Source organism: Pomacea canaliculata, linkage group LG12 (genome assembly GCF_003073045.1).
Source record: "Pomacea canaliculata isolate SZHN2017 linkage group LG12, ASM307304v1, whole genome shotgun sequence".
In the NCBI taxonomy this organism is placed as follows: domain Eukaryota; kingdom Metazoa; phylum Mollusca; class Gastropoda; order Architaenioglossa; family Ampullariidae; genus Pomacea; species Pomacea canaliculata.
Window position 1 is genome coordinate 16,540,678 of NC_037601.1, and position 13,663 is coordinate 16,554,340.

General features: G+C 35.7%; 1 protein-coding gene across 1 annotated transcript; it reads left to right on the forward strand.

Moving 5' to 3' along the window:
* The first annotated feature begins 29 nt into the window (after positions 1 to 29).
* On the forward strand, positions 30 to 12,663 carry LOC112577085 (poly [ADP-ribose] polymerase 2-like). Its single transcript, XM_025260012.1, has 18 exons — positions 30 to 343; positions 1,890 to 2,062; positions 2,876 to 2,999; positions 3,765 to 3,974; positions 4,261 to 4,455; positions 4,757 to 4,872; positions 5,181 to 5,353; positions 6,478 to 6,574; positions 7,307 to 7,393; positions 7,612 to 7,696; positions 7,979 to 8,117; positions 8,652 to 8,715; positions 8,864 to 8,995; positions 10,061 to 10,185; positions 10,458 to 10,557; positions 10,761 to 10,859; positions 11,519 to 11,643; positions 11,912 to 12,663. Exons 1-18 carry the CDS (start codon positions 319 to 321, stop codon positions 12,063 to 12,065), a joined length of 2,223 nt encoding a protein of 740 aa, XP_025115797.1. The 5' UTR covers positions 30 to 318; the 3' UTR covers positions 12,066 to 12,663.
* The last annotated feature ends 1,000 nt before the right edge of the window (positions 12,664 to 13,663 follow it).

The window sequence follows — 13,663 nt, forward strand, 5'->3', positions numbered from 1 at the left end:
GCGGCTTCGCGGAGCATACGGTAGCATCACGAACTTGTATTATGGATGACAACCTCGGCAGCTTCTCACTGTCCTCTCTCCTTTTGCCACCTCGCTATAGTTTGGTTCACAGATAAATTTCTAGGCGATATATCTAATAAAATACGATCAAAATTTTCTTTTTCTTCTTTTCCCGTTTCGAGTTCATTCTAAGTTTTTGACCGACTCGCGTAAAGGCGGGTTACCGCACGCTCATCGCTGTAAAGTTGAGAGACTTCGCTACGCTTTTATTGATTAATCAGCAGGTCTTACTTTCACAGCGAGTTGCGAGTCCAAAGCATGCCTCCTAGGAAAAGAACCTCAGGTAACTGAAAAATAAAGCATAGAGAAATCGTATAGTAATGGTTAATTGTATTCCACGTTTTCGTCATTCATGCGGTCTTTAAAATTCGAAAGTTGATAGTTAATAGGTGGTGTCATGGTAAAAGCGAAAGCCGAAGGTTTTCAGCGTCTTTTCTTTGATTAGTCACGTTTTGTTTACTACGTGACTGAGGAGAGCTACCACGAAAACAGACTTGTATCCACTTTCGGTGTTAAATGATTTTGTTAAGTGTATTGCGTTCGGATTTGTCCATTAAGACATTATATATAGATCGATTTGATTTCTTAGGAATACAGTACATGTACCATTGCCATTTGAAGTAAGGTAGATTTGGTCTATGATTTGGTATATGTGTGAACCGAATGATGGCCTCATATAGACGTTTGTTGTATGCACAACTACTGACACGGGTGTATTGTAAAGTATGTTAGGAGCAGTACAAATTAATTAACAACATACTACTTTTTTATAGTTCAGCTTTATGAACCATGCTCATTGTTCTTTTAAAAAAGGCATTAAATTGAACATACTGCCATGTTTTTAAAAACATATCAGTTACACCAGATACCAGTATAAGACATCATAAAAGTCTTAAGAATGTAACATAATAACAGCCCACAAAAACATTACAAACATAGTATACTTCATAACTGACATTTAATCTTGATCAAAGATCTTCTGGAACAGAATTATCTGCAGAAAATCAGAGTATTCTTGCTGGGATATACTGATGAACTAAGTCAGATATCTGAAGGGCCAGTCTAGTGAACTACCATACAACTAACATGCAAGCTTGTACTTCACTCTGCTTAGGGGTTTTGCTGATCACCCTTTAAAGTATTTTTCCCTCTAAAAAGACAAGTACAGAAATAATTCTGTGTGCACAATAATAGACCTATAAGTAACATGCACCTGTGTGTGTGAGAGACAGATCTATACATTTGACATGAATTCACAACCCAGAACCATTGTCTCTCAGTGTATTGGTAACAAGTGCTTTACCACCACCTAACGAGACCTCTCCTTGAGAGCAAAAAATAAGGGAAACATTCAGTTTATTTACTAGCTCTTAATCCAGTAATAGCTTTTAAAATAAAAAGAAACTTTTTTATCTTGCAATGTCTTTGAAATCTTTATCTCTTCATAATCCTGATATTCCCTTTTTCTTTTGTTTTTTGCTTATCATCATTATGACTTTTTCTGTCTTTGTGTGTATGTGTAGTAAGAGCACTCGCTTCATAAATTATTATTAAATTGCAAATTGAATTCAAGTGTTGTTCTTTAATGGGGAAAAAAAAAATGTGATACTATTTATTGAAATGTTTCTTCGTGTCTCAATGAAGATATTCATACAGTGATTAACTTGTGATTTTGAGTATTTTCGGGGGGTTTTATATTTTGTTACTAGTAGGTAATGAAACAGTGGATATAAAGAGATACTTGGCATACAATATCAAAGTAAATAGATATCTAAAACCTTGACATACAATTTTAATAAAAGTAGATATATAAACCTGTTCACTTTCAGCTAGAGGATCAGCTGGCGATTGTCCTGTTAGTAAAAAGGCCCGCTCAGCAGACGTGGATATTGCAGATGGTCTGGTACGATGGGAATTGGAAGGAGATAACAGAAAATGGGTCGAGTTAACCAGTGAACAGAACAAATTATTGACAGGAGCATGGTCCAAAAATAAAGATGAGGCAAGTTCATCTAAAGCAATGTTAGAAATAAACTATCGTCTTTGGATTTTTTGTTTAAATCATGAGTTAAGTTTTGTAACATACATTGTGGTAATATTCTTTTTATCTTCTTCAAGAAATGACTGTATCAGCTGTGAAAACCAATTTTGTTTTACTTTTCTTCTTTACTTAGTTGCTGACATATCTATCTTTTGTCCTTATTTGTTTATAGAGAATTATTTGTTCAAGACTTTCATTATTGTTTCATGACATTTGAACCTACCATAAATTTCGGTCTATTGAGCACACTTGTGTATAAGCTGCACCACTAACATTTCTTTTTAAATCTCTATTTACAAGTAAGCTGCAAATTTATAGAGTTATAGAGAAGCTAAGAAAAGATGATGGTATGATGCTCCTAAAATCAGAAAAATCCACTAACAAGTTACATCGCTGTTTAAGCGACAGGGTTTAAACCTGGGGAAGAAAAGTCATGGCTTATAATCCAAAACTTACAGTATCTAATAACCTTTTTGGAGACCATGATTTGTTTGAGTCGCTTGCATCTTAAACAATTTCATCATGTTGACATAGTTTTTTTTGCTTCATTTACATCTGAATTATGTGAGTAAATTGTGAAATAATAACACTAAAAATTCAGCTCTTCGCAAGGAAAACATGCAGAATGTCTAATAGTGGACAGTCTATGACTTGAAGTGAACTGAAAGATGTCATTTGGACATAAACATAACATACAAGTGAAAAAGTAAAGCACTTTTCAAAATAGACATCAGATTGTGAAACTTTGATGTTCTTTATTTTATTGTTTTTCAGATAAGCATTGCAGTTGCACCTAAGATGACAATGATTTTTCACATGAAGAAAATGGTGCAAAAAAACAAAAAGACGGGATTTGAACGCAGAATCAGAATGGCTATATTGGACAAAGCAGACAATGGTGAGTAGCCAGTCTAAGAAACCTCAACATCCTCTACCTTGGAATACATGGGAATAATGCAAAGGATGATTTAAACTTAATCATATTGTAACCAGACTATGGCTACTCAGCCTATGAGGAGGTTGGGGCTACTTTAGCAGTAACCTCTTTCTTTTAACATTGAGATTGAAAAAAAGGGGGTTAAAAGTAGTTCCTTACCTTTCTGCTGTTGAAAGACTCCTGCTCAAAACCTTCGCTCCTTATCAGACTCCCGTATTCTGCCCCTCCCTCCCACAAAGACAGTCACATACAGACAATGGATGTTCTCTCTATGTGCTGCTAAGCAGTGGAACTCTCTTCCACATCACGTTCTCCACTCGGACTCCACGCCTACCTTCAAATGTTCTCGGAAAACATATCTGTTCACAAAGTACTATCCCTGAATTACTGTTCCTGGCAATACTATCTATGCTAACCATCATATAACAACTCATCTTACACTATTTATTATATCTACATCCCTTCATACCTTCATCTGTTGCTTTACATTCTACACTTGTACCTCATCTTTATGTTGCTCAGTGTCCCTGTATGTACCTCACTGTCCACTGGCTGTTATCTTTCATTTATCATTATTGGTCTGTGAGGAGAGTGTGATCTATCTTGGTTGTGATGCTGTGTGTTATAAGTTATTATTATTATCCCTTAATCTTTACAAGCCATGTTTTATGCGTATTGCGCTTAATAATCCAAGCTTATCTGGTGTCTATTGTTTAATTTTTCCAGACTTCTATGTATGGCAGTGGGAAGATGAGAAGGGTCAGTGGAACCCATACTCTGCTGCAGTTTGCCTTGAACTGGAAAAGGCACGGGAAGACAAGCAAGAAAGCATTGATTTTGAAGCCTGTGGCAGAACATACCGCGTGGATCTCCTCAAACTGGAGCAAGTGAACATATCTACTAATGTCATTCGTAAAGTTGCTCGAACCAAATCAGGTACTTGCATTTATCATATGTAGTTCAGTAAAGTAAAAAAAAAAAAAACCTTCGAAAATATTTCTCTTTTTTCACTTTTGTGAAAGATTTCTTTTGTATTTTCTTCCTGTAAGTTTTAAAGAAAGGGCAGCATAATTTCTAATTAATTGTGCCTTCATTTAGAACAGAATTCTGTGACCAGAACTAAGTTCATGTAAGAAACAATTTTTAATTAGGAAACCCAAGAAGCATAAATATTCTGGACATATCACTTTGGAAAAAGTTACACATTTATAAATCCCTGCAGATGCCACAGTAGCTGATGCTGAAAATGTTCTGTCCGTATCATCATCTTCAACCATGATTGATTCTGTAAAGAAAGAGGAAGAAGAGGAAGAAGAACCTGTGAAAACAAGCAAAAGACGAGGCAAATCAGGTGGAAAGGGCAAGATTGAAGGAAAGAAGAAAGAAGAGGACGGAGAATTACAGACAAAATCTGTTGGTATGGATGTTTGTGTTGTCATCAAGGTTGTTTGTGCTTGTTACTACATCACTGCACTACTTATTTGAAAACAGGTCTATATCAGGTGATTTTGACTGCCTTTGATATGATCTGAAGCTAACATAAGGTGAGCAGAGCAAGATAAACTGATTGCCTATATATATATTTTCCACCATTTTCTGCTACAGATCTGTCTTTTCATATCATATCTTTTCATATCTCCATAATAATTTGTATTATTAGTTTATTGTTAAACCAACAGCCAAGATAAAATAATAAAGTGTTGGGTTTTTTTTTTTAGTCCGCAAAGTAGTGGTCGACAAGGGCAGTGCACCAGTGGACGCCGAGTGCCCTCTTGCTGAAAAATGCCATGTATACAAAACGGCCAAGGTTATCTGGGACTGCATGCTCAACCAGGTATTGTATATTACGGTGATTTTGATTTTCAAAATTTTGTATTTGAGCATTCTCTAGATTGGGGTAAACCATTAGGAAACAGAATTCTGCAAATGCATGGTATAAAGTATGTTATGGAATTAGTTCTTGCTGTATGGTTGAGTCTAGAGGTTGATGTCTCTGTCATGAAATTAAGAGATTAAAAAGCGTAAAAAGTGAGAACATTTGGTGTCATCAGAAACAGTAAAATCAGCTTCAAAGAATCAACCACTCTACCTTTGGTAAGAAAAATGGAGACTTGAATGAGTTTTTATGGCTTGACATTTCAGACAAATGTTGGGAACAACAACAATAAGTACTACATCATTCAGTTGTTGGAGGAAAATGGGAAGAAGGCGTTTCATGTCTGGCAGCGCTGGGGTCGTGTTGGTTACAAGGGACAGACCAACATTGTCAACTGTAGCGGTGACCTAGACAAGGCAATAAATGTGTTTAGTAAAAAGTAAGAATGGCTCCTATTTTTCTTGATTCACTCTGGCAGTATCCAGCTTTATGAAATCTTTCAGTTTGTTTAGATGCCTCAAGTGGTATATACATCACATTCCTGAAATAAATGGTAAAATGCGGTAGTTTGCTGCAGTGTGGAGGCTATATCTGAAAACAAATTAATCTTTCGTCATTTCATGGTCATTTGGTACTGGTAGAAGCTGGTATAAGACATTGCCAGTAGCTGTTATTCATGGAACAGATATGCATTGGTCTCTACCTTGTTGATTGTGTTTATTTCCACAGTAATGATGATAGTAATAAAGTTATATAGTGCCATTACCCACCCAACTAGAAAGGGATGCCCAGGACCGGGTCCGATGGCGGCGTGTGGTTGCGGCCCTATGCTCCACTGGGGGTGAATAGGAACGAAGAAGAAGAAGAAGAAGAGCCATAACCCAGTCCTATTGGCAAACTTGAGTACTTTACAAAGAACAACACATGCTAAATAAGTTAAATGGTATGCCAGGATTGTGCTCTGAAAAGGACATACTGTTCTTAGACCAAGATGTTGGTGGGTCACAGTTTAGATTCAGTCGTTTGACAAAACCATTATAGATTGATCAGAATCAAGAACATAGGTAAAATCTTCAGGAGATTGCTGGTATTGACATGATCACCATGCAGAAATTGTTAAATCATGTGACTGCTTGGTGATGATGTAAGGTCCATTGCACTGAGGACTCCTACAAACAAAGAAACTGTTAAGGCATTAGTTTAAAAAACTAAAATCAGTAGATGAAAAACAAAAAGCCATAGCCAAAGAAACAGTCCTACCCAATGCCAAGGGCACCATCAAAAGTGTACAAGTACAGTGTCAGTACAGTGGCTTTCAAATCACAGTAAATCTAAGCAGAAAAACAGTAGAGAGGATACATTTTATTTTTGTATAGATTGGCCAGATTGCTGCACATGATTTTTTTTTCAAACATTGAGGTCTCTATATTTGCAGTAAAGATACAAATAAAAGCATTTCTTAAAATATCTTGCATTTTTTTATTTATTAGACCTATAGTGATATTATTAAGTGATACAGTGCAGGCTGTCACATGCAGAGGACATTGTTGACATAATTTCCAGATTTCAAGATAAGACTGGCAACAGCTGGAACTGCAAGGAGAAATTTGTTAAACATCCAGGAAAATATGACCTTTTACACATGGACTACTCTGCTAAGGTTTGATGACAAATGTGCTTTACTATAATTGTCATTGTCCGTACTTTGTCAGGTGTTTCCATACATGACAAAAGAGTAGTTTAGATAACATATAGTAGCTTTGAAAAAAAGGAAATGTATGTTTGCATACTTGGGAAGATGTTTGAATGTTAATGTAACCCCAGTTTTTTGGCACTTCTTTCCTAGTAACACACACTAATCTTAAATGTAGATTATGATCCACAGAAAGATTTTGTAAGAAACTACTGTACATTCCTCTTTTGCAACTCCTAAATAAGACTCTAGCTTTGGTGACCAACTGAGGTTTTTAATAATAATAATTAGGATGCTTGTATAGCATGAAACTGCAGCATGTGGCCAGTATCACCTTCACATTACCAGGCTAAGCATAAGGAATACAAAAATAGAAGTTGATAGGGAGGCAGCTGTTGAAAAATTTGGGATACTCTTGTTCCTCCTCCCCATATTACATCAAAGGTAACTTGAAAATGCAGTGCAAGTGTTATTATGGGTGTTACTTATTTTTGTAGTGAGAAGCTACAGAATGGGGTGGCCATGGGTGTCTTGGTAAAGTTCAACAAGATTCATTTGCGTATTACTACTTTGGCAGGCAAATATAAGCACATTTTTGTTACACGTTATTAACCTTCACCTTAAACAAGTGTTTAGTCATGGCCAAGTCCATAATATCAATTGTGGGTAGCCTCTATTAAAGTCTGTGTACTCATACAGGAGGACCAAGTAGATGCTGCCTTAGTACCAGACGATGAAGATGAAAATCTCAAGACACCTGATTCAAAACTTCCAGAAAAAGTGCAAGTATGTTAATTACACAGTTCCCCTCCACCCTCCTGTGAGAGATTAATACATCTATGAGAATATTTTAAGCAGATATCATTGAAGCAGTCAACACTTATGAGAGCACTGTTGCATTGTTGGTGCTCAACTGTTACATTTGTTGCTGAAAAATGGCACCAGTCAACGGAACTTTTTTAAGATTTATAAATAGTCTTGTAGATATATACAGTCTTTTTCAGGATCTCATCAAGTTAATCTGTGATGTCAAGTCAATGGAAGAAGCTGTTATTGAGATGAAGTACGATGCTAAGAAAGCACCACTTGGTAAGCATCTGCAGCACGTGCAATCTGTAACATGGACAGTTGTGATTAGGTCAAATAGGTTTTCAAACAAATTATCTTGCATCTTAAAATTAAAAAAAATGTTTGCAGTAAGAATTTCACTGCTTCCAAATCTTTATTTGTGTGTTTAGATTTTCTCTTCAGAGTAAATATTAGTGTGTCAGTATGTTTAGCTTTTGAGGTTGTTTTTTTTTCTTTTGACAACTTGATATTTTTCTGTAACCACTAAAACTGTCTACATCAGCGTGTTTTATTCTGTAACAGGCAAGTTGACAAAAGAACAGATTAAAGCTGGCTATGAAGCTTTGAAGGAAATAGAGACTTTGATCAACAACAAGGACTTTGGTTCCAGATTGACTGAGGCCTGCAGTAACTTTTACACGAGGATACCCCATGATTTTGGGCAAGTCAAATGTTAAAGGTTTTAAGAAAGACCATGACAGTGTTCTCTAGCCAGTTTTGTCTGTGATAAGAGTTAAATGCTGAGCTTTGTTTCTTTTTTGTTCACTCAGTTGTTTTTTGGTTTTCTGTTTTTGTTAATCTGTGATAAAGTTAATCAGATAGGTTAGAGATCAGTAATGTTAGTGTTTAAAAGTGACCTGAGGGCATTTTGTGATTTTTTTTTCCCTTGACATAACTAGACAGTTATGCATGCTGACTTAAGATGCAGTATGTATTGAAACAGTTCTATATGATGTAGATATATTAGCGCTAATTAAGAAACAAATCAATAAATGTTGTCATTTAAATATGTTCACTGAAAATCAAATTTATAGCAAAAGCGTCACCAGTTCCACCAAAATAAATAATTAGTAAAAAGAAACAATTACCATACAAAAAGATTGGTCACCAGTAATTAAGTAATTAGTAAATGTAATCATATGACTGTTTTCTGTTGTTTGCATGCTAAGGATATTCTGCTGATGTTTGTGCACAGCATGAGAGCTCCAGTTGTTATTAAGACGCCACAAGCGGTGAAAGAAAAGCTGCAACTGCTTGAGGTGAGTCGCTTTGTTTTGGAGTAATTGTGACTGCTTTCCCAAAAAATGCCACTGTATGTTTAGCACTTACAAACTTTTAAAACATTTTTTTGTTTTCAGATTGTGATGCAGTGTGATAAAAAAATTTTTTTTGTGTGCTCTGCCTTAGGCTCTGGAAGACATTGAGTATGCCATCAAGATGCTGAAGACTGGAGATAAATCAGAGAATCCAGTTGATCGCCATTATCATGCACTTACGTGTGGTTTGTCAGTCCTTGATCGCAACTCCAGTGAATTCAAGGTAATTCATTCTTTGAGTCTTGGTCTTGACCTTTGATTCTGATGCTCAGATACTCATGAATTTAAGTATTTTCAAAAATGGTAAGAGATCATGTCTAAATAAAAAAAAATTATAATTAAAGTTTTCAGTTTTCACAGACAACATCATGCATGCAAACACTGTCTAGACATGTTCATTTGCTCAACAAATAGCAGAGATCAGCCTGTTGGCTTCTCATAACATATTAGGCTTAGCTCAATCTTGACCGATTTTAACTATAGTTTTTTTTTTTTATCTGAAATTAGGGAAACATGTAGTCCAAACTATAGACAAAATTAAATATTCTCATACAAAAATATCAATGGCAGAGCATAAAGCAACACTTCGATTATTTGCCTTTAACAACTTTATACATAGCATCTTCCCTTTAGGCTGTTTGAACATGACATAATTTATCCATCTAGTGATTTGCATTCAATACAATCTTTCTCTCACTCACTAAATCTTGCACAGTCACCCCATCTGGCAAATGTCCAGTATTCTATTATACTGTATGAATAGGTGTCTGTTAGAAAACACAATATTAATAGTTGCTGTAGAGCAACTGTTACCCACAGTTTCAGAACTGGATCTGGAATCAGTTCAATGTCAGTAAGTTCAATGAAAATGCAGCTCTTTCAACTGTAGTTTGCACCCCTAAACGCATAGGCACAACACTCTTATGTTACTTCATGGTGACTTCCCTTGATGCTAAGGCCATCACACTAAAATTAGCACAATACTCAGAGACTCGGGCCGGACTTCAAAAGTTTTCTTTTTGGTTTTAGCTGTCTCTCTCTTGGCTTGTCAAGACTGGTGATTAAACAAATTCAGTGCTGAAGATATGATGATAGTGAATCTTGTGGTCTCTATTTTTAAAGCTAGGTATAAGGCTATGAAAGAAAAAAATTATGATTGACAGTAAAACACAGCAGATTGAAGATAGGATGAGCTGAGGTGATGATTGGAGTCGCTCATTTAGTTATGTACTTCTATGCAAAGAGTTATTTTCCTCAATTAAGACTGTACTCTATTTTCTGATGCCAGCTCTTGGATGAATATCTGCAAAAGACACATGCAGCTACTCATAATCAGTACAAAATGAAACTGCTAGACGTCTTTGAAGTTCAGAAACAAGGAGAAAAGGAGAGATTTGTTGACTGTGGTAACAGGTCAGAAAAGTTTTATAGTGGATTCATTCTTACAAAACAAAATAAATTTCTTTCTTTCTGTTAGAATCCAAAAGGTTCAACATAGGTATTCTTTTTAAATCAAGAAATGATAAATGGTCGCAATCATTATCGTTGCTTATGAATTTTGTAATAATCATTCATGGTCTCATAATTATCAGTAATGTTTGCCTTAGCTGTGGCTTAGTTCATTTAAACATGAGGTTGGGTATGATGCTTTCTTCCTTTGACATTGAGGATGCTGTTGTGTGCAGAATGTTGCTGTGGCATGGCTCACGCTTAACCAACTGGGCGGGCATCTTAGGTCAGGGTCTAAGAATTGCACCACCTGAAGCACCTGTCACTGGTTACATGGTAAGTAAACTCACTGTCTGATTATTTATTGCATAATTGATTGAAACATAACTCCCACATCCTCAAAAAAAAATAAATGAAGAGCAAATATAGAGAATCGTTAGTTTAGAAGGCTTGCTGTTACTTTTAACATGGTCAGCTTTGTATCTTAAAAACTTATATCATCAGCCACTGGTAGCTTGTGTATGTGCATTTCTGTGCAGTTTGGCAAGGGAGTATACTTTGCTGACATGTCAAGCAAGAGTGCAAACTACTGCTTTGCTTCTAAGCAGAAGAATATTGGCCTAATGTTGCTGTGTGATGTAAGTAAATTGCTAGACTTTTTTGGTTCCCTTTTGACATTGGCATTTTAAGGAAGGAATTTACAGTAAAAAATTATATTTCTATGCACCTACCCAATATTTAAAGTTTTCATAAGTTTTTAGACTATTAAATTGTTTATCACCTCAACATTGGTAGAATATTAAGGGAAGTATGGTGGTAAGGCAGGAAATGCTTTGTAGACATTTTGTTGATGCCAGTTGTCACGTGACTGACTCCCTGTTTACTTCCCCGTTCTCTTCCTGTATTTCTTCAATGTATTTCACTTTTTATAAGAGACTTCCTCAAATCACAAAGTTGTCCCAAGTTTGTTCCATGCAGGAGATGCATGTCAAAAGTTTTTCTGCATGGTATTTTTCCTGCTTGTGACCTCAAATAACATCATAGAGCGGAGAAAATAAACGTGCTCTTGGACAGCATACAACAATCCATATAACAAGAATATTTGTGCTAAATTTAGACAAATAATGTAAATTTGTATTGGTTTAAAGTACCACCACACACATACATGTGCATGCCTCACAATATTGCCTTATGACAAGAGATCACACATATGCATTAAAAAGTGGTTTTACACATGTGTGTGTGTGTGCACACGTCTTTCTTTTTTTTTTTTAAATATATTTTTACTGCCTTACAGGTGTCTCTTGGCAGTATGAATGACAAATTTGCAGCCGATTACTATGCAGACAAACTCCCCAAGGGAAAGCACAGTGTTCGTGGATGTGGGAGTGTGGGACCTGATCCATCCACATACAAAAACTTGTAAGTGCCTGTCCTCCTTTGTTTAATTAGTAAATCGCAAATACAGTTTTACTGTTTGCACTTTAAAAATCTTTTTTTTTTTTTTTTTTGTAAACCATGGCAGGTTTAACTTCAAAATTTGTATTAGCAAAAAGGAGAAACTAGCTTTATTTATGTAGCTTATTTTATTAATTCTCTGAACTGTTTGTGAATTTCTTCTTGTGTAAGAGGGTGTTACTTGATTGTGACTGCTCTATTGACATCAACTGCAACTGTGGTTATTTTTCAGGCCTGATGGTGTAGTGGTGCCAGTAGGAAAGGGAGTGAACACCGGTGCAAAGAACCCTTCTGGATTTACGTTGAATTACAATGAATATATTGTCTACGATACACGACAGATCTGCATGCGATACTTATTAAAAGTGCAATTTGATTTTAAGTAGATTATACCTTTCCATTTGAAGTTATAATTTTTATTGACGTTCATATCTTCAGCAATTTTTCTCCTCTTTTCTGGTTTTTACTTTTGTTAAAAGCCTACGCATAAAAAGCAACAAAACTGGTTATAGAACAGAGTGATGTTATGTATTATTGATGTATGGGGACTGAGCATCATTATTTAACAATACAACCCAAATTGTTTTGGTTGCAAGACAGCTGACATTCCTGGCACCTTTATTATATTGAAAATAGTTCTTTTCAGTAATGAAATCTCTTGTACCCTATTTATTAATGAATTTTGTGACTAGTAGAGCTAGCCAGGTGGGTTAGGATGTGAGGAAGCTAAGATTAGGTGATTGACCTGTTGAAGTTCTTTACATATGTGTATGTGTCAGTGTGCCTGTGTGGTCTTGATCATTTCCTTCTACTTCAGGTCTCTCCGAAAGCAACCATGGTAATGTATTTGTCATCTTAGTTTATGACTTGAAGATAATTAGGATTAAATCATAAAAGGAATGCAATATGATGATGAAAAACATTTAATGATCTTCACTTACTGGAACATGAATGTTGCAATGTTCATAAAATACCACCACACTTCTCTGTGGCTATTCACTGGAAGAAAATGCATCCAGAACAGATATTGGGTGTATATATATATATCGATGATCACGTGGTGAAATTACAGTTTTTAATATTTTTATGGCACCATCAAAAGACTACACACCAGCATTCTGTGCTATGACATAGACCTTGCATTACATTCAAAGAACTTGCAGCCCATTTGTAGCACAACGTTCACTAGAGTCACAGCAGTGGCTATGATGAATAACGTACTTGAAATCTTGTACGAGTTTGAATGTATTTACAATTGGCTAGGGCAGCAACCAAAAGAATTGAAATGCTGTTCATTTTATACTAACAGACCCTTGACATGCATGTCAAACTGAGGGCTACATTTGTGTTGTCATGAGGGCGGCACACCTGTACAGTGTCCAGGTTTGACATGCCTGGTTTAAAATGTGATGACCTGTAGGTTTGATAATATGCAACAAAAGTATTACTTCAACCCAGCAACAAAAACCTCTTAAACTGTTAGGCTGGATTTGCAAGAAATAAAAATTTTTCAAGAATTTTAGTAATAACTCCTACAGAGAATAAATATTTTTAAAGGCATATCTTGACTTTTAAGTTGCTGGATGTTTTAAACCAAGCTTAATTCATCATGGCAAGTAAGATCACCCCAGTAAAAGGGTGCCATATTCAGAGATTAAATATAGTGGCAATGGAACCCTATTCTGTCTTCATGATAAAACTTTGTACTGGGCTGTCCCTGTATCTTCAAAGATCTTTTACATCCAAAGATATATTTTATCTAGGAAATGAATAGCACTTGGCTGTTTTCTTTTTTCTGTCCATGGTATTTATAGTGTATACAAAGTAGCATTGTTCAAATCATTGTGGCATGTTGCTGTTTTACAGGAAAGATGTTATCACTGATTAAACATGGTGCACAACTGCAACATTGTAACTAGAAAAAGAACAGACTTTAAAAAAAAAAAAAACTTCTGGAAAACTGCAAAGGAAACTAATGCATCAA

What these genes read in the sequence shown, in the direction of transcription:
- LOC112577085 (XM_025260012.1), top strand. Translation starts at nt 319, where the DNA reads ATGCCTCCTAGGAAAAGAACCTCAG. An exon ending in GGGACTGCATGCTCAACCAG is followed by an intron (nt 4,873 to 5,180) that starts GTATTGTATATT and finishes TTGACATTTCAG; the next exon opens with ACAAATGTTGGGAACAACAA. An exon ending in ATAAATGTGTTTAGTAAAAA is followed by an intron (nt 5,354 to 6,477) that starts GTAAGAATGGCT and finishes CATAATTTCCAG; the next exon opens with ATTTCAAGATAAGACTGGCA.